This window comes from Haliotis asinina, chromosome 5 (genome assembly GCF_037392515.1).
Source record: "Haliotis asinina isolate JCU_RB_2024 chromosome 5, JCU_Hal_asi_v2, whole genome shotgun sequence".
NCBI lineage: Eukaryota > Metazoa > Mollusca > Gastropoda > Lepetellida > Haliotidae > Haliotis > Haliotis asinina.
The window spans coordinates 13,342,746-13,370,257 of record NC_090284.1 but is presented as its reverse complement, the minus strand read 5'-3'; the positions used below and the strand labels follow the sequence as shown (position 1 = coordinate 13,370,257).

The window sequence follows — 27,512 nt, the reverse complement described above, 5'->3', positions numbered from 1 at the left end:
GACTACACACTGAAGACACTGTCTGACCACTAGATCCATTCATTCATCCTGGACAGTCAACATTGCATGCTAGGAACCTATAATAGCATATTATTCCCATGTTGTCTACTTACATCGAATCTGGAAGTCGTTGTGGAAGTGAGGGGGCGTCTGACATACAATCTGCCATTATTTTCATCCATCCAGAAGAAAGCCATGCCCAGGCCATCACCAGTAATAACATATTTGACAGAACCCTGGTATGAAAAAAAAAATCATTTTCACAATAATCAAATATTTCACAAGGCTCTGGCAAGATAGAGAAAATAACTGTCACAAAAAATTCATGAAATGGTAAACAATATACCATTATTTAAAAATTTACACACATCATTTATGCACCCCCTTAAATCCAGATCCTTCTTTTCATCATGCAAAAGAAACAAAACTGCGTTATTGACACGGAAATGAAATGTGCTGTAACAGTTATGGTCAGACACATACCTTTCTGTCTGCATCATTAGCAAATACTGTGAGGACTGGTTGTGTGTCATTCACGACGGTGTTCTCTGGGATATTTGTCTGGTATTCAACCTGGCTGAATATTGGGGCCCCTGCATCTCGTTCAATGGTGACATAAACAAATATCTGACTTGTACGGCGAGGTGACCCATTGTCGACTGCCTGTACAGCAAACTGAAACAGAAACAAAGAAAGATATGACAGCAAATCATGGTTCAAACTATTTGGATATGACTTCTGTCGATTTCAAAACAAACATTTCAGTTGCTCAAAGAAATTAGTTTAATGTGCCACGATATTCTCATCAAATTGGACTTAAATAAACTAAGAGATATCATTAAGACAATATTACCAATAACTGCAAAAAGAACCAAGCATAATAGCTTTCAAATATCTTCACATTTTTATCAACTCTCAATGAAGACGTATAAGTGGAAGCAACATGACATGACATTATTTCATTGTTGCAAGACAGTAAGGTCATCCATTTTCAGAAAAACACAAATTGAAAACACTGTGACATGAACAATAAGCTCACTTCAGTGCAGCTCTCGGTTTGGGTGACACTGTATAAATGTTTCTCCATGCAACAATGCATAGTCTTTAAAAACATTCCTGAAATCAGCAAAACAGATTATCTGTCCTATGTAATGGAGCTTACACCATTCATTCACTTGGGGCAGATTATCGTTAATTCTTCGCATCTCACCAACTATTCCTTCTGTAGATTGTCTATGTATTTGACTCACCCTGAAAAAGTTTGGAGTCCCTGCTGCTTGTAAGCTGCTGCGAGTGAAGATGATACCAGAAAAGATTCCCACAGAGAAGTACCTGGAAGCAGTCTGTCCCTCAGCATCTTGACGAATGGTGTACTGGATTGAGTCCTGACCAACAGACATGCATGCAATTAAATCACAAACTAACTGCAGTAACCAAGCTCATCCTTACAGGCAAATATGTTTACTTCATGAAATATGGATGTGGCCAAATTTCTTACCCCATCAGGATCAAAAGCGCCAACTCCCAGCAGCATGCTGTTCAGAGGATAATTCTCTGGAATGGTGATTCTGTACTCGGAATCATTAAATACTGGTCCATTTGGATTGAGGTTGACAAAGATGACCACATCTTCACTGGCGCGCATATTTGGGAATGCTGTATCATATGCTTGCACACGAAGCTGGAAAATAACGAAGGTAATATGTACACCAAAAGGGGTGATGCAGCAGATGCAAGCATTTTTTTAACAAGAATGTAGATACCAATAAAAAGCACTGTGTGATGTTTACTTAGCATTTAAATAACTGTAGAAAATGGAAAGGTATTCTTACTGTGTATCTGGATGTTCTCAAGGGATCAGTGGTGAGGTTCCTGGACACATATATTTCTCCAGTGGTCTTGTTTAGACGGAAGAAGTCAAGCGCTGGGTACACACCAACTGCCTCATACTCAATACTCCCCTGAAGCAAATGACAGCAACTCATCAATAACATAGCATTTCCAAGACACAAAAACATTTTGACATCCAGACATAGTTGATCTGCAAAACAGATCCAGTAAAAGACATACCTGAAGATCTGCATCTGTTGCTGTGACTCTCATCACATATGTGTTGACTGGTCGAGTGACAAGAATATTGGCATCATATGGCTGGCCAGAGAATGTGGGATCACGATTACGTGGTCGATTTATCTCTATTGTAACTGTTGCATTGGCAGTTCCTCCACGACCATCTGATGCCTGAACCACCATCTATAAGCAAGATGACAAATAACATTTTGAGAGACCAAAAATAATGTGATACATGCAGCATTATGTTTCTGCTGAGATTCACTGCAAGCTATGATACTTGTCTCCAGCAGAACACATTCTCTGTAAGAACAACCAGCAGAATTATCTATACGGAAGAGTGAGAATTCTGACATACTGTCTGAATATGAACTTCACATTCGCAGGTACTATTTAACAAATCAATGAGCGACACAGCCAAAATGGTCAACATCTATTAAACTGTAAAATCAGCAAAAAAAATCTGTAAAATCTGTAAATCTGTAAAAACTGCTTTCTATGCACCAAGTTTGAAGATGTAAAGAATCATAAATTGATATCTCTGCTTCCAAGGATTGTAATGAAACCCACACTTTCATACTGTTGGAATAAATTTTCTCAGATTATATGTTTTGGGGATTTTCATGTTAATATAGATTATTACCAGCTTGAATTTATCTTCTTCCTTTATTTTTACCTTCTTGCTATGAATCCTGCATTTTGGTGGGCTGCACTGTATTACTGGTATACCGCAATTACGTATCGTGATACCTTTATGATGTGCCGGTATACACACATAGATTTATTTGTTTAATTTTAACCCATTTAGTACCCCAGGGAAGACTTCCACCAGTACATCCCAGAAATTTCAAAAGTGAGAATAAAAAGATATCAATGTATTTTCAGGTAATATGGGTGGTGGTGTTGGGTGAGGACTGTTGCCTTGCACCAGGTCCACTTTAAAGTTATCAAATTGCAAAGTACCAATGTCATGAAAATCATCTCTGCTTTTGTCGCATCAATCTTCATGCTCGCACATGATGTTTAATGTGAAAACAATTGCATAAAGAATACTTGTTACAGGTCGCCATCAAGGATGATACGTCTAATAAGTTCTATAATTAATGTATATATGGCCATTTGTTGATTAACATGTGGAGAATAGTGTAATTGTACCAAAAACATCTGAAACGTTTTGTTTTTGAGGAAGATATCCACTGGTGCAAAATGATCGATTCAGGTTATGTGCATTATTATTACCAATCACAAACTTTATAGCAGACTATGGCAAAAAAGTGCCTTTAGAAACCAATCTTTATCCAATAAAATTGCCTCTTACAACTGAGAAAATACTGCTGATGTTATGATTAGAGCTTTCAAATGGTATCTGCCATCAAATGAATCTTCTTGAGTGCTGTAATTATGCAGAGCTTCGACAACGGAAGCATTTCCTTAAGCCCTACATGTTGTGTCATATTATCAGGCAAAAAGCCATGGCTATCGGGAAATAAGCAACTATATATATGATTTGATTAATCTTTATGTAATTAATTTCTGATTACCTAAAAAATGAAAATATAAAAGAAATAGGTAAGGGGATATTATGACATCTTACAAATGGATTAAAATAGTGAGAGTTTTTGTTAGGGGGTCATTTTAAGTGTGTAAATGTGTAATTTTGTTCAAAATAAACTTATTTAAGTTGAAGTTGTATTCTTTGTATCATGGGACAAAACTACCTGTCATATTTATCAACAGTTGGATTAGACCTAAAATTCTAAATGGTGTATGACATGTAGTAGCAATAATGTTTCATGATATTGTTCTTGATAAACATAGGCTTCTATTATATTATAAGGCTATGTTTCTCATGTTTCAATTGTTTTCCATTATTTTATTCTGTCTAAAGAAAGTGCACTTTACCTAATACAGAGTGACTTTCGCTAATCTTGAGTGTTTTGCTGAACCAGTTCTTTATGAGAAAGTGTACCAAACGTCATTCATGAAATTGGCCATGTTAATACTTCTTTTATTCAAAGACTTAAGTGCACATATCATTAAAATGTGCACTTCAAGATCATGACACATGATTGTGACTTCAATTAAATGTTTCTTGAGTAATACAGATGTGCACAGTAGCTCAAAGTCTTTAAATTATTTGAATTTCAACATCCTTTGCAGTAAAAAGAACATAAAGTATATAGTCTTTGAAGGGCATTTAGAAGTGAAATACATAAGAATGAAGATTTTATGGATATCAACTTCTTTACATGAAAACACAATGTTTCGGAGTTAATGCTTAATGGATGAAGGAGTAAGCATTAACTCCGAAACGTTGTGTTCTTATATAAAGAAGTTGATATCCATAAAATCTTCATTCTTAAAGTATATACACAGTATGGGTGGGTTGACGGAGGACATGGTTCGTGTCACCTTAACTTGTCATATATATGAAAAAAGAAATCATACAAACATCTGTGTTATCTTTCCTTTGGAAAGCAGTTACAATTAAAAGAAAGACTTGTTAAGAGTTTTTTTCATAGTAAAGTGTTGAGCGACTATTTTGTCGTTGAGGCCTTGTGTGGTGAACATGTGGAGTCTTTTTTTATATCCACTTTTATCTATTTATTTTTAGCCTGGAGGACCAGTTAAATATAACCGAAAGAATGTTCTGTTTTTTACTTTTTCTACTTTGAAAGAAGCTATATAATGCACAATGGTTACTCACATATCCTGTGATTTTCTTTGAATGTAAAAGAAAGTTACAAAGTGGTCAGATCTGTAGCTGTTCTTTCACCATATATCGCAATATGTATTGCAGAACAGGAGAGTGTATCGCAATATATCGCAATACAAAATTTGGGACAGTACACACCAGACATTTTCATTTTCATTTCAGGTAACTGAAAGAATTAAGCAAATTTGAAGGAATTGCATCTCAAATGTAAACAAGCACAGCCTGCTCACGAAACAATTGCAGCGATATCGGTAGTAATAACATAAACACATCACCCCTATCGGAATCAATGTCGGTAATATCTGAAACACACTCGGCCTTTTTTGGATATTTCTCGGCTCCTTTCCGTGATTTGTCGGTCACGTTCTGAAACTCACACATCTAAACATGGCCTCACTGAAAGGAGCACCTGTCTTGGTGAGTTTTCTTTTTAGTTTCTACTGTTTTGTTTTTATAACTATTAATCTTTGAACACCCATGTTGAATGCTTTATGTATGAGGTGTTTGTATTGTTGTTCCGCGAGTGGGCTGCACTTGTTTACATTTGAGATGCAATTCCTTCAAATTTGTTGTAATTCCTTCAGTTACTTAGTGGGGGCTGATTTTCTTTGTTGCCAAAATATCGGCAGAGTGGTGAGGAATCGAATGAAAAGGCAAAATACTGGTATACCACAGCTGGTACTATATACAACCAGGTCAAGCTCAGTTATTGTTATGTTAAACTTGATTGTTTAAGACACATGTTTAACTCAGATTAAGTTAAAACAAATTAGTTGGTGTATATTCATCACAATGTTTGTCTTCGCATGTTTATAAAAAATACATATTTCCAGTGCTGTACATATGAACAATTTTCAGAATGTAGATCAAAGAAAAACCAAACCTAAAACTGTAATTTCATTCTGAATCATGCATTTGGTAAATCAAAGATGCTCTTGGCAACTACAGGTTGGGTCATGAAATTGCAAAACCAAACATTCCAACTATTTAGTCAGACAAGAGGCTGGGTACACTAGACCTTATGATATATTTTCTACCCAGTACAAATAAATATTTGTAAAACTGTAAGGTCAAATAATCTGATAAGCAATAACTTAAAGACTGCTGAATAAAATGCAGAATTAGTGTGAACTATCTAGGAAACTTTTTTTTTTATCTTCCTTTTTCATCTATATTAATTGAAAAGAATGGTGCAACTCGTTTAGAGCAATAAGTTTTTATAACAAAACTACATTTTTTAAGAGAACAGCCATACATTAATGGAGGGAATGCATTTGGATTACATTTGAACAGGTGATAAAGCCAGACTACTACTATAAAAATAAATATTACTATTATTATAAATACTACAATAACAAATGTTAAATTACTCAAGATATTTACACTGCAAAATCAAAAGTATACATCTTTTTGTCAGTTGTCTGCCAAGTATCATTCTGTTTTAAAATAGATAAAATCAGAAGAATTAAATTTCTCTTTCAGGACTGAACCTCCATGTCATCTTTTCTTATCACTCCTTTATCATTCAGTCAGCTGAAACCATCAACCTGGGAAGTAGTGTCTGATAAAACAATTCTAGAAAATCAAAGATGACAACAATTTGCATGCCCAGAATAGGCTTAACCATTGGTTCTTATGGTTAGAAACTAAGCCAGATTTCAGCTGACTTCATCAGGCGGTACTGGATAAGCAAAAATGCAAATGGTTTAATAACTAAAACTATGACAAAAACAAGGGAGAATGTGACATTACACTCAGACTTTTCAAGTCAACTGGACTAAACAAGCATATGGTGGCTTGTAAAAAGGTTCAATAAAGCACTGACACAATCTCAAAGCAATTCAACATGTTAGTTACAAAAAATGTATTTGTAATGTACACATTAAAATTGGTAGTAATACTTACAAATGCGCTACCATTACGGTCCTGTGTAGTACAAAATATTTATCTATCTACTGCTTCATAAACAGGAGGGCATTTACACACGAAAACCCTGTATAGTCCAATCTGTTTTTTCTTGTAGCAGAGAGAGCATTGGTATATAAGGACTTGGCTTCATTCTCAACATACCGACCCTAAAACTAAGTGCTCATAACCTAATGCTTTATCACCCTCTAAGATAATGCATCTGACTGTGAATTAATCACTTCTATCAGTACTGAGCAGCTTTGTTCAATATTACTGAGAGGAAATACTATTTAACTTTGTCAGAAAGAACAGGAACACTTCGATAAAACTGGAAGTTAATAAAAACATAACTGACAAACAAACTGCAACATCTTTAGAATTCTGTTGCAGTACAGTTGATGGTCACATATCTAAATGACAAATGACATGGTAATTATTTTAAACACATATGGCTTGATACATCACAGTATTAAATAACATTTACTGTAACTTACACTATAGAAATTCTCAGGTGCTGATGTGAGTGGAGCACGGACATGGATATCCCCTGTGTCAGGGTCAAGATAGAAGTAGTTCAGCGTATTGGTGAAGGCAGTTACCACACGATATGTCACTGTGTCCTGAAGGCAACAACGGGTCAGAATATAAGCACACCACATCGTGTCAAGAATATTGTACTAGGAAACACCACTTCTACAAAGCCTCTAAATAGTAAGATATGACATAAAGCACATCTACATTTTCTGAAATTAAGATAATTATGCCAAAATACTTCAAACATACTTAAGTCAACATGGCAATGATTGCACTGTTTTACATATTCTTTATTTATATACATAATGGATACCTTGGGACATGCGTCCTGAACTTCAAGGCCCTTTACAGATCATGAACATTATATATAAAGCTTCATAAAACTATTATATAACTCTATGTATCCTTAAGATAGCATGGAACTTCAAGTTTAATATCTCACGACCAGCACAATGCACTGTAATAAACATCTAATTAGCCTAAAGACAACATGATCTCATAACCAACACTATAAAAACTGATGATAATTGATGTCACACGATACTACACTATTGTACAACCTAATCATTACAATGCATATCATGTCAAAGCACTACTGCTTACTGAGACATGGACCAGCATTCCAACATCAAGGAGACATACTGACAAATGACCATAACTTTCAATTACTAAAGTGCCAACCTGAGAACCACATTTTGTTCGTTTGTTCATTGTAAACTATACTTACTCCATCAAGATCAATTGCAGTGGTATTTTCAATTCTATCCCCAATTGGTGTGTTCACATCCACAATTGTCTCATATTGATCTGTTGGGATGAAGCGTGGTGCATTGCGATCTCGAACCAGGTTCAGAAGTACACTGGAGGATCCTCGGCGGGTAGGGTGTGCAGTATCATAAGCAAATACTCGTAGCTGCAACATTGGTTTAAATGACGTAATGCATTAATGCAAAGACATACAATTTCTGAAAGTTATTTGATCAGATGGAAACAACACTTGTTTGTAACAGAATACTACTCATTATTATCAGTATTATGTGTATTAGCTAAAACAAATCCTTGCAATGACTTTGTGTTTTAGTCAACCCTTAGCACTCAAGTATGGTAATTGGAAAGATATCCTTATGTTCCTACAGTATAGCTGGAAAGCTGAAGAGGCTCATTCTTGATGTCCTGTTGGAGAGAGATTACTCCTGATGTAGAATTGATGCTGAAGAAGGACTCAGCTGGGTAGAGACCATCAATGCCATAACGAATAGCACCCTGAAATATGAAAGATATATAAGTTTTAGAAAATCAGTTTCAATCCATAACTGGAAAATATTTCACACTCCTTCAAGTCAAAAAGTACCCACCTGTAAATCAGCATCAACTGCCTGGACAGTAGTGACTGAGGTGCCAACAGTAGAGCTTTCCTGAATCAGTTGATTGTATGGGTTCTGGGTGAACTGTGGGGTGTCATCTAGATCCACTCGTATTTCAGCATATGTGCTACTACTTCGCGGTGACACAACTCTTTGATCCGTTGCTGAGATAGTAACCTGAACAAAATGATGTCATTTTTAAGTTGTTTCTTCATCCTATAAGGTATCTGCTTTTCTAAATATCAATAATATGATTTCAATAAAACATTTCAAATATTCTGTTTATACTTAAAATAGAACACTAGAAATACTAGAAGTGATGATGGCTATAGTTTACACTGTAGAGACTAATAGGGGTGGTGTAACCTGAACAAGATGATGTAATAATTAAGTTGTTTCTCCATCCTATAAGAGATCTGCTTTTATAATTTCAGATAAAAGAATGGATTCTATTGATACATTTCAAAGTAGTTTTAATTAATGTACTTGAGACAGAGTACGAGAAATGCTCGGAGTGATATTATATCTTACATTGTAGAATGTAATCGGGGTCCTCTCCATGGAGCTCCTCAAGTAGATGATTCCATCACGAGGGTCAATGTAAAATTTGCTGGTAAACTCATTTGTTGGGTTCACAAAGGAGTAAAGTGGCACATCCTGAAAAGAAGAAAGATTAAATATTTATGGTTAATAAAATCCATAGAGGTGAACAGTTATACCAAAGAAACATGCGACATTTTAATCATGTAACATTCAATGTGGCAACATTTCCATTCCAGTGATGAGGCAGAGAATATTTTTGCTTAACGAGGATGCAAACTGCTTCACAGCACAGTGACTAGTTGATAAGAAACGGTCTTCTTACCCCATCCAGATCCACTGCTGTAGTGTTGAGGACCTCAGAACCTACAGTATGGTACTCAGAGATGGTTGTCTGATATGGCTGACGAAGGAAGTTTGGAGCATTGACATTCCTGATGACAAACACTGTCACAACAGCTGTCACACTTCGAGGTTCGTCCAACCTGTCATATGCTCGAACTTGGAACTGGTGTAGAAATACACACATCAGAAAGGATCATTGGCATTCTACAACACAACTTTTATTGCACAAACATGAAAAAGAAATTAAAAGGCAAAATACAGTTTGGTACTAAATCAAGCACAGACTACTTACATTATACTGTGTGTTGGAATCAAAGAGAACACTGTTTTCCAGAGTGATGTTTCCAGATAACTCATCAAGGGTAAAGAAGGCAGGTCGGTTAACAAACCCATATACCACCTGGCTGCCAGGCTGAAACAGTCAAGATATCCCTTTAGAAGAAAAGGCTTAAACATTGATTGTCATATGTTCATGTCTCACGTGTGTAATAATATGGTCTTGGGTTCACAGGCCAAAACATTTACATGACACTGGTGCGGCAAACCTTCTACTTATTTTTCATGTTCAAAATTACATAATAAACTGAATAAACAATAATGACTACAGTACCAATCTTATTGCACAACCAGAAATGTCAGCCAATTAGACATTTTTCTTTAATGTTAAAAGTTAGTGTTTCTGATGAATTTGTAGTCCCAAAATACCTTCAAGTCTGGGTCAACAGCTTCGACGGATAGAACAAATGAGCCGACAGCGAGAGTCTCCTGGATCGGAACGTTGTAGGGCAAACGCTGCCAAATGGGTGACTGACCATCACGGTTGATTGTAATCACTGCTGTGGTATTGCTGCAGCGAACTGGATATCCATCATCACAGGCAGTGATACCAAGCTGTCAAAAAGGTCAGTTGTTGCACAGTAATTATTCCATAATCAAGTCAACAATTACAAGGATAAAAAAAGTGTTAATTTCACAGCATTAACAAGATTCAACATGAAAGGCATATTTATTGGTAACAAAACACAAAGTAAAAATGTTCTGTAGATGCAGATGAAACATGACAAGTATTAGAAAATGACAACCTGAAACTACTCTAGATCAGAATACAGAGAAGGTACTGACTGTGAACTGTCGAATGCCACTGCCGAGGACACTCCTTCTCAGTGAGATGAGTCCGGTGTCTGTGTCAATGTAGAAATAGCCGACAGGACCGATACTCACATCTCTCTGGATCACCTCTGAGTTCAAACTGTACCTTATCTTGTCCTAGAAAATGCAGAGACAAATAATACACATGCAATAAACATGTGGAAAGATGTCTTCGTGTTCAATAAAGACCAAACATTATTCTCTAATATGTGTCAGTGACTTTTATTCAAGCAAAGAGGTGCAACCTCTAACAGGTAATACTTATAAAGTAGACATACCCCAGCATCCAAGTCAGTTGCAGTAACATTTACAACAGGTCCAGGGACAGGGTAGTCTTCTGGGATGTTGGCAGAGTAGCTACTCAAACCCCACTGTGGTGTGCTTGGATTGCGGGTTATATTGATAGTGACAGTAGCTGTTCCCTTCTTCCTTGGTCTTGCACTGTCTTCAGCTGTCACTTCCAGCTGAAATATGCAATTCAGTTAATTTTGAATCAGATCAATGAAATTAAATAACCCCACTCTTTAACCATACATAAATAATGTTTCTTATTTCAAAGCTCTAATTTCCTAAGATGTTCAAAGCTTGACAATGAATTGTATGGATTTACAACTTCTTTAATATTTACAACACAATGTTTCTGGGTTACTTCTTGCCCCTTCAACAGGTGAATGACACAATATGATTACAAGTAAAGTATATAGTATGTACAGGAAGCCAGTGTTACAGACTCAGAAGTACATACTGTATACTCTGCACAATTTTGATATCATGACTTACCAAGTATGTGTTAGGCTTGCTAAAGTCCCTTTTGAGATCTCTGATGAGTCTAATCTGTCCTGATGTTCCATTCACTTCGAAGAAACTCAATGCTGGGTAGATGCCTGTAGCTTTATACACAATCTGGCCCTAGGCACAAACAACCAAACACTGAAATATAGTCTATGAAGGCAAATAACAATATTCCATAACATTCAAGACAATTCACATGACATAAGTATTCAACCTGAACAAAAACAATCAATTTATGGTTAGAACACCATTACAGCTTTAATGCTCTGCTGATACGTACGACAACTCCATCCTGGTCTGTGGCCTGCACAATAACTGGTACATCTGATGGTACTGCCTGGGTCTCTAAGACACTGGTTTGATAGTTTCCAATAAATATGGGTGCAAACTGATCTCGCCTGATTGCAATAATGACTTCCACGGGTGTCCATTTTTCAGGTAGACCTCCATCAGAGGCATTCACTCTCATCTGAAGATTGAGACAGACATCAAAATTGAAAACAAAGATCAAACTCTAGTTTTATACTTGCCTCATCAAAATCCTGATGATTATAATGAAACTACAAAGACATAAAATAGCCCTTTATAATATGAACAAATCCTGATATGGACCTTAGACATTACAACTGGCAATCAACTGTGGCACTACTACAGGGAATGGATGTTGAATTACCGTGTACTGCATCTTTGTTCCAGGTACCAGGGGTCTGATCAGTGTTACCACTCCACTGTTTGGGTCTATTTGGAACAACTGCATGGTGTCTGCTTCTCCATATGCTGTGTAGTAAATGCGATCCTGAAACAAACAGCAAATACTGCTGACAAATCTGAACAACATCTAGGAACATTTTTCATCACTTAAGAATATCTGTTTTCTCAACTTTTGAACGTGCAACTGCAAAATATGTCACTAACCTTTTAAAGACAATTTTATCTTAAACATAAGCCATTATGTGAGTTTCTATGAAGTTACCCATACAAATTCATCAGAACCACAGTTCAATCCAATGACAAAGCTAAAAACTAGTTTAACAATAGTTTGTCCACACTGTCAGATTTAAAAGTATAACAGTATAATATTAATCACTTCGCATCACCTGCTATTGGAGCCATTAACCTTAAGCTGAAATATCATGCCAACAATAAAGTCTGTTTGAAAGAATTGCATGCATACCCCATTACGGTCTGTAGCATTCACATCAACAATGGCACTGCCGACTGGTGTGTCTTCATTAATTGTTTCTCGATAGGGTGTGTCGAAGTATTCTGGCGCAAAGTCATTTCGTGTGACGTTAATAACTACACGGTCTTCAACAAAATCTTGAGGATAGAAAGAGTCATAGGCTCTCACAACAAGCTGGAAGGCAAATAAAACATAATGAACTTTACATGCTGATATTAGTCTAACATCCATGGTTCATGGCAACAAATACATTTCATGACGAAGTATCAAGGTTATTGCCATTTCATGATGAAGTATCAAGGTTATTGTCAGTGATGCAAACCTTATTGATAGCATCAATAAATATAAAATAAATGTAAAATGTACTCAAAATATCATCTCCTTTTCCATCAGTTTTGATTCAAAATAGTCCTTTACCTGAAGGGAGTACAAAGCAGAAGTGTTTTATGTGCACATGAATGAAGGAGATCAAGTCTACACCTACCACATACTGAAACTGTCCTCTGTCAGATTGTATACTGTTGCGGAGATCAACCTGAGCACTTCGGGTGGTGGCAACTTGCGTGGCTGGTGTGAGGCTAAAGTAGGATGGTGCAGATCCTTCTCCAACTACATCCAAAATGAGCTCTCCCTGAAATACAGACAGTGTATACAAGAGTAACGTTCGGTCAACATTACCAATGAATGTACAGCCTAAATAATTTGCAAATAATACACCTTCCTCTCTCAAGTCATTACAAAGAGAGCTCGCAATACATTACACACAATAAGCCCTTTGGAAAAGTACATTACAAATAATATAAGCCCTTAAATAGTTACATACAATATGCCTCCTGAAGTACAAAGCACATGCACTCTGAAATACATAACATACAACATGATGGAATACATTGTGTGACAGTCATGATCAAACTGAAATACAGCCTATGTGACATAAAATCTTAACTCACTCATTACATATGATATATCATAAAACACATTACATTAATACTCAGTCTTGTTCACAATGCTAACCTTGACGTCATCATCAACAGCAGTGACTGTGACGATTGAAGTTGACACTGCAGTTAATTCAGAAATCGAGCGAGAATATGGTTTGTTTGTGAAATATGGTGTGTTGGAGTTGCGGAGAACATTAACTGTCAGTTGGGCAGTGCTTGACTTCTCAACTGGTTGCCTCTGGTCAGTTACGCGTACTGTCATCTGAAAGAAAAATTAATCACTAGGCATACATGGACTCTCTGTTACTCTCTGTTTACAATCTATATACACTGACACTACAATGGGACATTCACTTGACTCCTAATAAACACTAACTAAATAGAGAGCACAGCTCTCAGACTTATTCACATCCCTCTTTCAGAACATACCCATTCTAAAAGTCAGGCTTATGATACTTTAGCAATCCAGAAATATAGTTTTTAATGTAGATAGTGTTACTTAGTGACATGACAGTTTTTACTGGGTGAACCCTGTTCACTACACAGAGTGGAATGGAATTAACTCAGGTCTTCAAGTGAGTATATATGTAAAGAGCTTTAAATTTTAGTATGATTTCATCAAACTGCTTTGAAATGAAATGCCCAATAAACAGGATTTAGTTAGATATATTTACTGACCACATATTGATTTGTTTTGGCCGCATCAGCTGTCAATGGTCGGATGACACTGATCCTGCCTGTATTGGAGTTGATGCCAAAATACTGTAGTCCATTCACTGATACTGGATTGCCCTCAAGAGTGTAACGGAGTACATCCTGAAGAGATCAAACAAACAATATCAAATACAAGATTTAACATAATATTATATTTCAAACATCAAGATCAAATGACAGTGTAAAATTATGAGTAACATGGGCTACATGTGGATGTAATAAGGCTGAGTAACTATTTGGACTAACCTGATCTGAATCAGTGGCTGTGACATTGATAATGTTTGTTCCCACTGCTGTCAACTCCTCAATGGTCGTAACATAACTAGGTAAACCAAATGCTGGTTGGCCAGCGTTACGATTCACAGTAAATTCTACAGTTGCTGTGGCAGTACGTGTCGTTGATCCCGAGTCATATGCTGTAACTCTTGCCTGAAATTACCAGTCACATAACTTAAAAAAGTCAAAACAAGTGAGCAAGGCTCACTACTACTGGTGACTATGAACCAAACATTTGCTGAACTATAATTGATATTGATTATTCTCTAAACAAAAATATAATATCTGTATTAAACTTTGAATTGCTGTTTTATTACACATAAATAATCCATTACTCACATCTAAAAACAATCCATTTAATTATAGAGTTATTGGTTGAACAGATATAATTCTTGATGGAATTGGAATATCAACATAAAACTTTACACTGCACCTCCCCTATAGATGTAAAGTATGAAAACAATTTGAAAACAATCTATTTGAATGTGTTTAAGTTGCTGACAGAACAAAAATTCCCACAAGTCTTTTAAGTTCAAAGTATGTAAATTGATGCAACTCTTTTAAAATTTCCTTGGCATAACTATATAGGGCTCTCTTTTCATATTCTTAAGCTTAACTGATGACTGTGACTTGTTGAACTTGTTACCTACCGTGTATGACATGAAGGTGTCTGTTCGTATACTGTTCCTCAGAGTGATGATGCCATTTGTGTCATTGATAGCAAAGAAGTAGGGAGCACGCAGATCACCAATCAAACCATATACAATTCGACCCTAAAAGAACAATCCAAAATAACGTTCACCATTTCATTCAGTATTTTCAAATGCTGTAATTAGTTAATCATTCCACATGCTGATAAGAAAGCACAAGGAATCATTCTTCAGTGAAATGTAATTAAACAGACTGAAGGAAAAATGTCATGTTACAACAATAAATTCTGAATACCTTGAGATTATTGTCTTGGGCTTCTACTCGGAATACCGGGGTACCAGTGGTGACTGTCTCATCAATGGGGTTTCTATACGGCAGACGGACAAAGAAGGGAGCATCATCCCTCTGTACTGTGATGCTAACGAATGTTGTACACACTTTGGCAGTCGGAACACCACGGTCTGAAGCTTGAATCTGGAACTGTTACAAGCAGATACATGGAACTTAAAACCCTCAGGGGTGAAATGTTACGACAGAAATCATTGCTGTTTGCCCTTATCTGTCAACAATCAGAAAGTATAATTGCTTATAGATATATCTCATCTATGGTAAAGAAGTAATTACAAGATCTGTCACAATGACTCTTGATCAACTTAGTGATTTGTGAAAGGAGGCCCTGGATGCTAGATAGGCAACAATATCAATCCTGTTGAAGTGAGATATGAAGACACAAACAGGTGGTGGGGGTAACGCACCATGAATCTGCTAGGCAGATACAAAGTAGAAATACTTACGTTAAACCCAGTGAAGGTGTTATCGATAGGTTCACGGAGACGAAGGGTGCCATCTGTTTGGTCTACAATGAAGTATCTGTAATCCTCAGGGTCACCATTCACTATGGAATAGGAGATTTGATCCTGAAATAAAAATTCACTTATATAGAAATGCAAAGATACAGACTCAGATGCTGGTTACTTGCAAGGGCATTAATGATAGGTAATTAGGCTAAAAAAAAATTGGCTGGAGATGTAGATGGTAATTATAATTTACCCCATCAGCATCTGTTGCATTCACAGTGCCAATGACAAATCCAACTGGAGTTAGTAGTGAGCCAGTGTCCAAGGTTTGACTGATGACAGGTGGGTTACATATAGGAGTGTTGGGGTTGGTATCCACCAGGATTGTCACAGTGGATGTGGCTGCATTGTTTGGATAGAAGCTGTCATATGCAATAACCCGTAACTGAAAAGAAGAAAAGAAAATGACATTTCTACAGTTTCTACCACAGGAAATGCAAAATGTAAATGATATAAAAGACTGTGAAGGACTCAAATTTGCACGTACCCTGTAGTCTCCGCTGACAGTGGTAAGCTGCTGGTTGAGGTAAACCAAGCCAGTATCATTGTTTACTCTGAAGAATGATGGAGCAGGATAGACACCTGTCACTTCATAAACAATTGTACCCTGGAATATAAATGAAGAACACTTGTTTAAATCACTGATAAAGCTAAAACAACAATGAAGACTTTGTAGCTAAAAGAGGAACAGGATAAACTTTTCACAAAAGTTAGACAATCACGATGAAGTACTGTAACGCTTACATATTAACTGTTTAAGAGACATAATTTGTTCACTTCTCAATGTTGCTTTAACATTTGATCTCTACTTTCTAATTTGTAGATAAATTCCTACCTCAAGATCTCTGTCTGTGGCAAGGACAGTCAGAACATTATCATTAATATTTGATCGATATGGGAAGTTGTTTCTAATATAGGGCTGATTCTGGAATTCTGGAGTAAATCTGTCCCTTCTGATAGTGACATCAACTTCAGCTGTACCATACTTTTCAGGAGTCCTCTGATCTCGCACACGCAGACTTATCTGGAATTAGTACATATGCATAACTGGATGAAATGGAGCCTTAAAAACTTGTAGTGATGACATACAGAAACAGTCTTTGAAATGACATAAATGGTAACATCAAAATAAAGGATCTACCTGATCATTGAGCTGACTGCCTTCCCGCAGTGACCTCTTCACATAGATTTCTCCTGTAAGTGGGTTGATATTGTAGAATGCTTGGGACTGACTACTCCCAGTTATTTCAAACATCAGGTTATCCTGGAATAGCAATACCAGACAAATAGTATCAAAATGAAATCATTCACACACACCACCATAGTAGCAGCATACGTACACACAGCTTTTAAAAGAAATATAATTTTGATAATGTGATACATTAGAAACATGTAATGGCAAAAAAATGTAAATTGTCTTAAATGATCTGGTACATACCCCATCAGCATCTGAAGCATTTACTTGTATGATGGGTACACCCAGTGCCTGTGTGGCATAAATAGTCACTTGATATCTTTGGCTAGAGAACTGTGGGCTATTCAGGTTCCGCTCGACAAAGATGGTGACATCAGCTGTAGCTGGGTTGTTGGGGTAAGCAGTATCATAGGCCCTGACTCGGAGCTGAAGTTTTCAAAATATCATGTTACAGAGCATGTTTCACTATAAGGACATATACACAGTCTATAAATGGAACAACTACTTGATGAAAAAAATCGGGGGAAACACACCGTATACTGTTGTGTCACATCATTCCTCAGGGCATTGGTATCTCGTACGATCACAAAGGCTTCACGAGGGTTCTGTGCAGGCTGAGTGTTCAATGTAAAGAACGCTTCAGCTACACCTTGTCCAATTGTCACAAACTCAATCTGACCCTAAGAAAAACAAAAGTGACATTTCATTACAAATGAGAAAATCTTTGGTCATAATGATAGCATATAAACCCAATATGTAACATAATTCCCACTGCATATTTATGTTTCAGTAAAGCTTTCTAAATCCGTTCACATAGCAGACGGTTAACAATATGAAACTACAAAAAAATAAAATGACCATGGGAAGACAGACCAGACAAGTAAGTGCATTAATTAGTTTGTTTCTAATGCACAGATCACAAAGGAGAAAAGCTTTACCACAATATCTTATCATGATATGGGAAGAAAACCTGATGTAAAGAAGGTCTCAGATGTTTCACCACTTTAGTGAAGTGCACAAGCCTTGCCCTGACCTCAAAACATTATCAAAGCAAATCTGGGATACAAGTTCAATATCAGGTACAGGGACAAAACACTATAAGCCTATTCTGGAGTCTTGGACAACTGGGACCAATTGATCCTGCTTTCAAGTAATGATATAGAGGTGGGGACCACTTTTACCCTGAAGTAAATACTAGAGCTGCAAATGCAACATCAATGTTGAAAATTTGCCATGACAAATACACACCCTAAGGTCATTATCAGCAGCAGTGACTGTGAAGATGCTTGTACTTTCTGCCACATCTTCCCTGATGTTCACTCTGTAGGCAGTTCTGAGGAAAAGCGGAGCACCTTCATCACGAGTGATATTGACTGTCACCTGAACTGTTGATGTTTTCTGACGTGGCACCTTCTGATCATCAGCTTGAATGGTAAACTACAACAACAAGTCACATCATCAAGAACTGATCAACAGCTCTGATGTAATCAACTACAATGGGGAAGTTAAAAATTAACATAGTTTCAGTGATATATTTTCTCATCTGTTGGGTCATGCACACATTTCAAAGTGATAGGTAATTCCACTGAATGACTCAGTTAAAAAGCAGATCACAGACCTATCGTGCATTAGACACTGCTACCATTTAGTTCTGTACATTTTGGTAATGATCACCAATGAAATAAAACAATATCTACCTGATAGACGTTCTGTGTAGTGCCTATGAGTGTTGTCTTGAGGGTGATGCTTCCATCACGAGGCCCAACAAGGAAGAAATCTGAAGCTGGCTGTCCAGTTGACAGGGTGTATTCTATCACATCCTGAAAGGGAAACCTCTCATTTTGTTATCATAGAAATACATACATCCTGATTCCAAGCGATATATACAAGAACTTCTTCAAGTGTATATCACTGCGCACATCTTCCAAAGGAAATCATTTTCATCATTCTTTCCTAACTATAAATTTCCAAAATTAGATAAATAATTCCTCTTCATGAAGTCATAATACACTGTAATGTTTTCTATATTCTATATTTACTCATGTGAGCAAGATCCCAAGGAGAATCATGTTTAATCTTGTAAAGTCAAACAAACATTACCACAACCTGATTAGTTACTTAGTTACGTACTGTCTGAAAGAGTTAACAAATGTGATTGGGTGGTCAGGCCTGCTGACTTAGTTGACATATGTCATTATAACATTATACATTTTCGCTCATGCTCACATGATCCACAGGTTTTGACTCAATTACTTACTGACTACTGCCATATCGCACTAAGTAACACTAAAAGAACATGCTGGCAACAACTACATTAAAACAGACTATGAAGACACATACCCCATCAGCATCAGTGGCTCTCACAGTGTCAAGGACACTCCCAAGTGGCGTGGTGTCAGGTATTGTAATGATGTATTCTGTTCTGTCAAACACAGGGGCATTGATGTTTCTGTTGACAATGATGTTGACTGTGGTAAAGGCCGTCTGTGATGTCACGCCAGTCCTTGTAGCTCTTACTCTCAACTAGAGACAAACAGAAATGTAAACATTCATGAATTGAGTCAAAATGGAAACAATGTTACAGATGTACATGCATGCTGAACTTTTGTCATTTCATATCCAAAGTATTCATCAAGGATCTCACCCTGTAGCCAGTAAGTTCAGCAGCATCTGAGGTCAGGTTAGTCTTTACACGGACCTGGCCAGTAGATCCATCCACAAGGAAGAAGTCTGGGCCAGAACTGAGGCCAGTCACTGTGTAGACTACTCCTGCCTGTAATGGAGACACATGTACATAGTCACTAACCAGTACTTGCTGAAATTTCCCATTTTGGTAGACAGTTAAATGTTCTTACAATGTTCTCTGAAACAATCAAAACCAAGGAAACTAAGGAACAAAGGAGTCAATTCAACACTGGAAAAAAATATATCTGCAAGATAATCATAATTATGTTTAAAACTATGTGAAATTACAGACAAAAAATTAATGAAGTTTGCAAATTAGTTTGTGTACCAGAATATACCAACCTGTGGTTGAGCTTGCACTTGTGTGATGACAGTGTTTACTTGTGTGTTTTCATTGATAGTTACGTTGTATTCTCCAGCACTAAAGACCAGCTGGTCTGGGTCGAAAGAGACAGTAATTTCAACAATGGCTGTGGCAAAGCGTGATGGTGTTCCTTCATCTCGTGCTTCTACACTGAGCTGTAATCAGACCAGATGCAAACAATGGACTGGAGTCCTGGTAATTACATGTGTACCTGACATACAGAATGTTTACACTATGACAGCTTTAAAAAATAAGTCCCTATAGAAACATAGGAAAAGTATGGAAGGTTACTGAAGAAATTGACATTTAACATAATTCTCACCGTGAAGAATCTTTGAGTGGAAAGTCCTTCCACTGACCTCAGAAGGACAACCTGACCATTGTTGGGATCAACATAGAAGAAACCTACACCAGTACCACTCACAAGTCTGTACTGAAAGTTTCCATTGGGAGCCTGTAAATGATAAAGCATTGTGACAGGATCAGTACATACTACCAACAACTTCTCTTTCAGTAATGCAGATAAGAACAGTTCCTTGTTGTGACAGCTGACTACAATACCATCAAAAGTTAGGTTAGAGATACAAATACAAGGACTCTTTAATGACTAAGTAAACAGTGAATAATGATACAAGTCATTATCTATTAACCAATTGACATGAGTTTACTCGTATTACATGGGTTAACAATTAGACTCTCGGAACTTCTTCACTGCTATTTGTCTGAATAACAATACTCTTCTTCTTGATTTGAGATAGATACATAAGGATATTGCATTCAAGACTTATCAAACTGACATTTGTCTCTATAAATCGTATAACTGACTTTAAAGAAGAGTTACAGGAGACAGGAAACAGGTTACAAACCACAGTATCCCTATCCGAGGCTGTAAGAGTGGTGATTGTGGTGCCGACAGGAGTTGTTTCTGGTATGGTCTCTTGCACCCGTGAATTTGAAAATTCTGGGGTAAAGAAGTTCCGTGTGACTGAGATAGCAACTAAGGCTGTTGAGGTCAAAGATGGGGTGCCACCATCACGCACTTGGACACGAGCCTAAATGAAAACATCAATGAGAAAGAAATCAGTTCCCATACATTTTTTTAAAACATATTCATAACTTAGTTGACAATCCTAGCCTTCTGTACATATAACTATACCCACTCCTGCACACATCTCCTAACTGTCAAGATCTAGGGTTAGAACTGTCCTTCAGCAACCCACACTGATTGTATGAGGCAACAAATAAGATCAGGTGGTCAGGTTTGCTGATATTGTTGACATGTGTGATTGTAAACCAGTTGCAAAGATCGAAGCTGGTGTTGTTGATCACTGGAGCATATGGTCCAGACTCAATCATTTGCAAATATAGTTGAAATATTGCTGAGTGTGGAATTAAACAACAAAGTACACTCCCCAACAACCCCAGACACAAACTCAAACTGAGAGACACACACAAACAGACAAGCACACACACCAAGTGTTTCGCATCCTATACTTACAACATAGTTTGTTCTGGTGTCAGTAGTAAGGTTGACTCCACTTCTGACAGAGATCAGGCCAGTTTGACTTAAAGTGAAGTAGGTTGGTGTATTGTTGTCACCCAAAAGAGACAGGGATATTTCATTGAATGGGGCCTGGAGGAAACAACAAGCACAAGTATTTTGTAAAACAGATCAGAAAATATATTAAACACATTATCATGCTCATAATACACTGACACAAAAGACAAAAACAATCAAAATTATAAAGCAGCCTGGTAACTTTTCCAGCATCTCAGTGAAAATTTGTACCATCAAGACTAGTGTGTAAATTACACAAAATATTATTCTAATAGAACATGCTTAAATAATCATCAGTGGTGAAGGTAATGACAGTGAGAAAACAATGTTTTTAGTCCTAAGATGCAAGTACACTGCAACATGGGCTTCTCAAGACAACTTACATCTACATCATTATCACTGGCAGTAAGCTGGAACACGGACGTGCCTGCTGCCTGTGTAGATGGGATGACTGCAGAGTATGGTCTACCATTGAAGGATGGTGGCGTATTCCTCACAATAGTCACAAAGACGGTTGCAGAGTTGCTGGCAGCTCTGCTTGGATTTCCAAGATCCTCACATGTCACTTGGAACTGAAATAAGACAGGGATGGTGTTACTGTCAATTCTGTAGAAATGTCATAGCTGATGAACATGCTTTCTGATGACGATTTGTCACATACCTGCAGCTGCGTAGCAGTCTTGTCTGGATAATCATATATCGCTCTCTTCAGTGACACACTACCAATGTTACTGACTGTATTTACTTGGAAGAACTCTAGAACAGTGCTGTTTCCTGCCAGTGCATAACGCACTTGGTTGTATGGTGCCTACAATGTAAGTCATAAGAACATTCAAAATCACAGTATTAATACCAAACAGTTTCTGGTATAACAAGTCCAAATGAGTACAGAGAAAAACACTTCATGACTATACCAATTAAATGTTCATAAGTTATTGTTCCACAAGGTCACATATGTGCCATGGATCCTTCTTTAACATGTGAACTGTGCAGAGAAGATTATTCATTCTATGTGTTAAAAGTCAGGTATTAGTCAGGTTTCAAAGAATTGGAATGCCCTTACAAAGTTATCGGCATCTGTGCATGTGACAGGGGTCAGCGACAGTCCTACAAGTTGGTTTTCCAGGATTCGGACTGTGTACTGAACTTGATTGAACACAGGACTGGCCAGGTTCCGGTTCACAAAGACACGCACCACAGAGGTGTCAGTCAAAGCAGGCTCTCCACCATCAGATGCAACTACTCGTATCTGCATAAACAACAGAACAAGCATACTAAAGACTACTTCATTAAGTACTGTCACTTGACACAACATCTTAAAAAGGCATTTAACATGTATTACAAATTTCACAATGTTCAATTTAGTAATAATGGACTCATGATACAGGAAATTGGTAATTTATATTCTTCAAGTAGAGCTTACAGTGCTTTACAGAGTCTAAAATTAAGAATGAAAGCTATGGAATCTCTGTCAAAATCCTTATCTGAGTTTGTGTATGCCTCCATTTGAATACTATGAGGTGTGAAACGATCTCAGAAGCTCTCTTAATTTTTACAAATCCATTAACCCTATGTTTCAAATGTTTTTCTTTATGAAGAACTTTCAACACGTCCTATAAAAATACTCCATACATATATAAAGCCCCAAACAAGAGCAAATATCAACATGAACTAGTCCACAACATCTCACTTACATTAAACACAGGTGTAGCTACAGAATCAATGGCACTGGTAGTGAAGATCTGTCCAGTGGCAGGGTCAATTCTGAAGAAGGCGTTCGCATTTTCATCCCCAATTATTGTGAAAGATGTCCTATTGAAGGGCAACTGTAACAGAAAGAAAATATCAGATGTAAGCATGTGTGTTTAACCATGCAATATTGTCATTTGAAAAATGTCCACAATCATAATATATCATTATGTATAAGTATGTTCTACTAACCACAGTATCATTGTCTCTTGCTACAACTCTTGTTACAAGAGTGTTGGGTGCAACATCACGGCGGATGTTTTCATTGTAAGGTTCTTGTAGAAACTCTGGAGGGAAGGTGTTCCTCAGAACATTCACTGTCAGTGTTGCTGGTGTACTTGTCAGCTGTGGATTGCCATTATCTGTTGCAAGGAACTGCATCTGGAAGAAGAAAATATAAACACACATGTAAAAGCATCATAACTGGCACCATCCATTTGGACATATCTAGTCTGCATGCCATCTCAGAGAATACAGTCTTATTTGAAGTAAGTGACCTAATATACCTACCACAAATTGGTTCCCAGAAACACCAATGAGTCTTCTACGAAGGAACACATTTCCATTGTTGGCATCAATCCTGAACAAATTTTGCCATTGTGAGGAGGTTTCAAATCCGTAGGAAATCACAGCTCCATTCTGCAGTCAAAAATAGAAACATATTAATACCATGGCTCCTGACACAAACTTAAACAGTACTATACCTGATATCTGTACCTCTAATCTGAGAGTCTATCTATGAGCAAATTCTGAATCTAGAAAGTTAAATGGTAATGTCAGCATCTAGCCTGACTTCAGTCATGTGCATTTGAAATTGCCATTCTAAACACTTACCCCTGTGTCAAAATCTGTTGCTGGGAGGTTTGAAACTGGTGCCTCTACACTTTGAGTCTCAAGGATAGTGGCAACAACATTCAGCTGTGTAAACACTGGAGGATTCAAGTTTCGGCGCACATTGACAGTCAACACTGCAACAGCTGCACATGAAGGGGAACCACCATCGGCTGCATTCACCCGAATCTAGAACAAGAAAAACTGCACTGTACAAAAATTGACTTTGTCCATGTTTATCTATGAATTTTCAGTAAATAAATGACCCCTGAAGATCCAGATTAGAACTGATTTTCAGTAAAAAATGTTTGTCATAAGAGAAGACTAACAAGATTAGGTGGTCAGGTTTGCTGACTTGGTTGACAAATGTATTTCAAATGTGTATATTGATGCTCATGCTGTTGATCACTGGATTTTTTATCCAAGCCATAGAGATGGAATACTGTTGAGTGTAGAAAAACTAACTCACTCGGTAAACGTATGACAGTAAAGTATTCAACTTACTCTGTACACAAAGGAGGTATCGGTGCTGATTGAAGCTAGTGCAGTGATCTGACCACTTGAACGATCAATACTGAAGAAGTTGTTGGCATTGTCATCCCCCACAATCTGGTACCTGATGGACGCTGTGTTGTACTCATTCTAACAATGAACAGAGACATCAATTCATTATCAATGCATGTTAAGAATCAGATACACCAAGAGACATATATTACAGATAATAGTAATTAGAACAGGCTGTTGAAAGCACAGTATTGTATAGACAAGGTGCCAGGTCTTCTATCAATGTATCAACACTTGACATATCCCTATGAAGTGAAAGATTTAGAAAATCAACAATTAATTTCAAATTTGTTAAAAATTTTCGAAATGCTATTTTTCTTCTGAATTTTCATATCTACCACAAAAGTGAACACAAGCATCAATAATGCAATAGGAAATGTGAATCAAAAAGTTTACTGAAGAAACAATCATGCAACATTGCCTGTAAATGTTCTTGTTAGCAACATCCTAAACTCTCCTTAAAATGTGCTTTCTTTGAAGATATAATCTAAGATGTATTTTTTTCTAAACTTCAATAAGCTATGAAAAACTGGATATTGATCTCAAATTTGTTAGAGGTCATTTTCAGACATAAATCCTTATATTTCTACTGTGCTAAAAACATGAAACTAAATATAGGTTAAACATCAAGCTCTTACCGCAGTGTCTGAATCAGTGGCATCGACATCAAAGATCGGCCCTGTGGCTGTCTGATTGATAGTTATGCTCCTTGGGAGTGTTGTATATGCAGGGCAATTCAGATTCCTCAAGACATTAATAGTAACTGTTGCAATATTGGAACCAGGGAGTGAAGGAACACCAAGATCACGACTGCTGATAACAAACTGTAAATAGGAAAATGACATTAGTAAAACAACTACATAACAGAATAAATATCTGTAAAAATAACTTTGAGTCCACTAACACAACCTTTGTTTTCAGCATAATATGTTCTGTATTTTGGTCTTTATATGCAGTTTCACTCACTGAGCTCATGAGGCTGAACCAACTGTTACTAGCCCCAGGACTTCATCAGTAACTAAATTGCAAACTATGGGATATGAATATACCAATTCCTTTGCCATCCCAAAACAGCTTTAAAGAAACAACATACTAAACAGAAGAAAGATTGAAGGTGTTACATTCCCATGGTGACAGTTTGCAGCAGGTCAGGATTACTCACATTATATATGGTCCTCCTCTGTGTGTCTGTTCGTAGGTCTCTCTGTACGTATATAGTACCACTATTGGATAAGATGTTGAAGTACGTCAGTGCTGTGCCATCTCCTGTAGCTTCATAGCGTACATCACGATGGGGAGACTGAATCACACAAAGATCATAAATGAATTACAAATCCTTTAGCTCTATATTCCATGAGACTAATAACCACAGTCAAACCCCGTTGTGTCGAACTCGTCGGGTCCAAGGGGAAAGTTCAACTTATCCGAGTGTTTGACACATCCGTCAGCACTGAAAAGACCAAGAAATATAAGGAAATCGGCAGGGACCGAGATGTCAGTTCGACACATCCAAGAATTCGTCTCAACCGAGTTCAAGACAATGGGGTTCGACTGTAGCCAAAGGCTGTGAGCCAAAGACATATAACTGTGATAATAAACCACAAACACTCCACTATACTAAATATTTGAAATTTAGAAAAATACATTTAGCAAACAACTTAACTATAACATAACATTAAGAAACAAATTAAAACACAGTAGTTATTTTGTTACCTTGCTGTCACCATCAGTGGCAGTCACTTGGAAGATGGACAATCCCAATGACTGTGTCTCGAAAATGGTGATGTTGTAATTGATTGGATCAAAGCGGGGAGCAAACAGATTCCTGTTGACTGTGATGCTAACAGTGGTCGTATCGGACTTGCTAGGAATACCTCCGTCTGCTGCTCGGACTCTCACCTTGAGATCACAATCAGTATTATGACGCATGAGACAAAGTAAACATTTATAGGTATTATAGAGTACTGGAGAATTCAACAATACAAAAGAAATTTCCAGTGTTTTCACATTTTCATGGGATTACAGTACCATGCTGAAAGAAATCAAATATTTCTTTTCTGTTTTATAAGCAGAGCCTTTTGGACGAATTTCAAAACTGTCCTGTCTGGAGAATCAAAACATGAACAACAGGATTGACTGCCATTGATCAATCCTGAAATATAATTCAGAACTGAAACAAAAGTACAATACATGTTTGTAAATTTTAACCTTAGGTTTGATTATATTGTTATTTCCTTTGGCTTATTTGTCAAATTCATCTTGAAAATTCAAAACTGATAAACAGCATTAAAGGAGCAACTAAATTTGTGTACAGTACATGAAACTGAAACAAGACACACAGATATGCTTGAAACAATAAACGGCCTAAACCAATCACAAAACTAAGTAGTTCTTCTCATATAAACTATCAACCTATCATAATCTGGCTCAGGATAAATCCTTTTCAGTGACACTCCACAGTTATCACTGACAAATACAAAGTTTTCTCATGAAACTACATACACAAAATATTCACTAAACAGCACT

At 37.0% G+C, this 27,512-nt stretch overlaps 1 protein-coding gene across 1 annotated transcript in view; it reads right to left on the bottom strand.

Moving 5' to 3' along the window:
* LOC137285007 (uncharacterized) overlaps positions 1-27,512 on the bottom strand; it is a 102,680-nt gene that overhangs the window by 28,560 nt on the left and 46,608 nt on the right. The window contains exons 80-131 of the mRNA XM_067817123.1: positions 26,700-26,885; positions 26,149-26,286; positions 25,625-25,810; positions 24,927-25,064; positions 24,426-24,611; positions 24,102-24,230; positions 23,784-23,972; positions 23,537-23,668; positions 22,906-23,091; positions 22,504-22,650; positions 22,226-22,414; positions 21,783-21,917; positions 21,151-21,336; positions 20,607-20,738; positions 20,263-20,439; positions 19,880-20,008; positions 19,576-19,758; positions 18,933-19,055; positions 18,484-18,672; positions 17,769-17,915; positions 17,479-17,661; positions 17,182-17,304; positions 16,876-17,064; positions 16,528-16,647; positions 16,234-16,425; positions 15,978-16,100; positions 15,478-15,663; positions 15,183-15,305; positions 14,503-14,685; positions 14,221-14,358; positions 13,616-13,804; positions 13,086-13,232; positions 12,593-12,775; positions 12,092-12,214; positions 11,699-11,887; positions 11,407-11,535; positions 10,905-11,090; positions 10,600-10,743; positions 10,183-10,368; positions 9,770-9,889; positions 9,458-9,640; positions 9,124-9,249; positions 8,584-8,769; positions 8,363-8,491; positions 7,956-8,141; positions 7,189-7,314; positions 2,071-2,253; positions 1,833-1,961; positions 1,499-1,681; positions 1,251-1,385; positions 484-675; positions 114-236 (exon numbers count right to left, since the gene is read on the bottom strand). Coding sequence (XP_067673224.1) covers positions 114-236; positions 484-675; positions 1,251-1,385; positions 1,499-1,681; positions 1,833-1,961; positions 2,071-2,253; positions 7,189-7,314; positions 7,956-8,141; positions 8,363-8,491; positions 8,584-8,769; positions 9,124-9,249; positions 9,458-9,640; positions 9,770-9,889; positions 10,183-10,368; positions 10,600-10,743; positions 10,905-11,090; positions 11,407-11,535; positions 11,699-11,887; positions 12,092-12,214; positions 12,593-12,775; positions 13,086-13,232; positions 13,616-13,804; positions 14,221-14,358; positions 14,503-14,685; positions 15,183-15,305; positions 15,478-15,663; positions 15,978-16,100; positions 16,234-16,425; positions 16,528-16,647; positions 16,876-17,064; positions 17,182-17,304; positions 17,479-17,661; positions 17,769-17,915; positions 18,484-18,672; positions 18,933-19,055; positions 19,576-19,758; positions 19,880-20,008; positions 20,263-20,439; positions 20,607-20,738; positions 21,151-21,336; positions 21,783-21,917; positions 22,226-22,414; positions 22,504-22,650; positions 22,906-23,091; positions 23,537-23,668; positions 23,784-23,972; positions 24,102-24,230; positions 24,426-24,611; positions 24,927-25,064; positions 25,625-25,810; positions 26,149-26,286; positions 26,700-26,885 — 8,244 coding nt within the window. The remainder of the gene's footprint in view (positions 1-113; positions 237-483; positions 676-1,250; positions 1,386-1,498; positions 1,682-1,832; positions 1,962-2,070; positions 2,254-7,188; positions 7,315-7,955; positions 8,142-8,362; positions 8,492-8,583; positions 8,770-9,123; positions 9,250-9,457; positions 9,641-9,769; positions 9,890-10,182; positions 10,369-10,599; positions 10,744-10,904; positions 11,091-11,406; positions 11,536-11,698; positions 11,888-12,091; positions 12,215-12,592; positions 12,776-13,085; positions 13,233-13,615; positions 13,805-14,220; positions 14,359-14,502; positions 14,686-15,182; positions 15,306-15,477; positions 15,664-15,977; positions 16,101-16,233; positions 16,426-16,527; positions 16,648-16,875; positions 17,065-17,181; positions 17,305-17,478; positions 17,662-17,768; positions 17,916-18,483; positions 18,673-18,932; positions 19,056-19,575; positions 19,759-19,879; positions 20,009-20,262; positions 20,440-20,606; positions 20,739-21,150; positions 21,337-21,782; positions 21,918-22,225; positions 22,415-22,503; positions 22,651-22,905; positions 23,092-23,536; positions 23,669-23,783; positions 23,973-24,101; positions 24,231-24,425; positions 24,612-24,926; positions 25,065-25,624; positions 25,811-26,148; positions 26,287-26,699; positions 26,886-27,512) is intronic.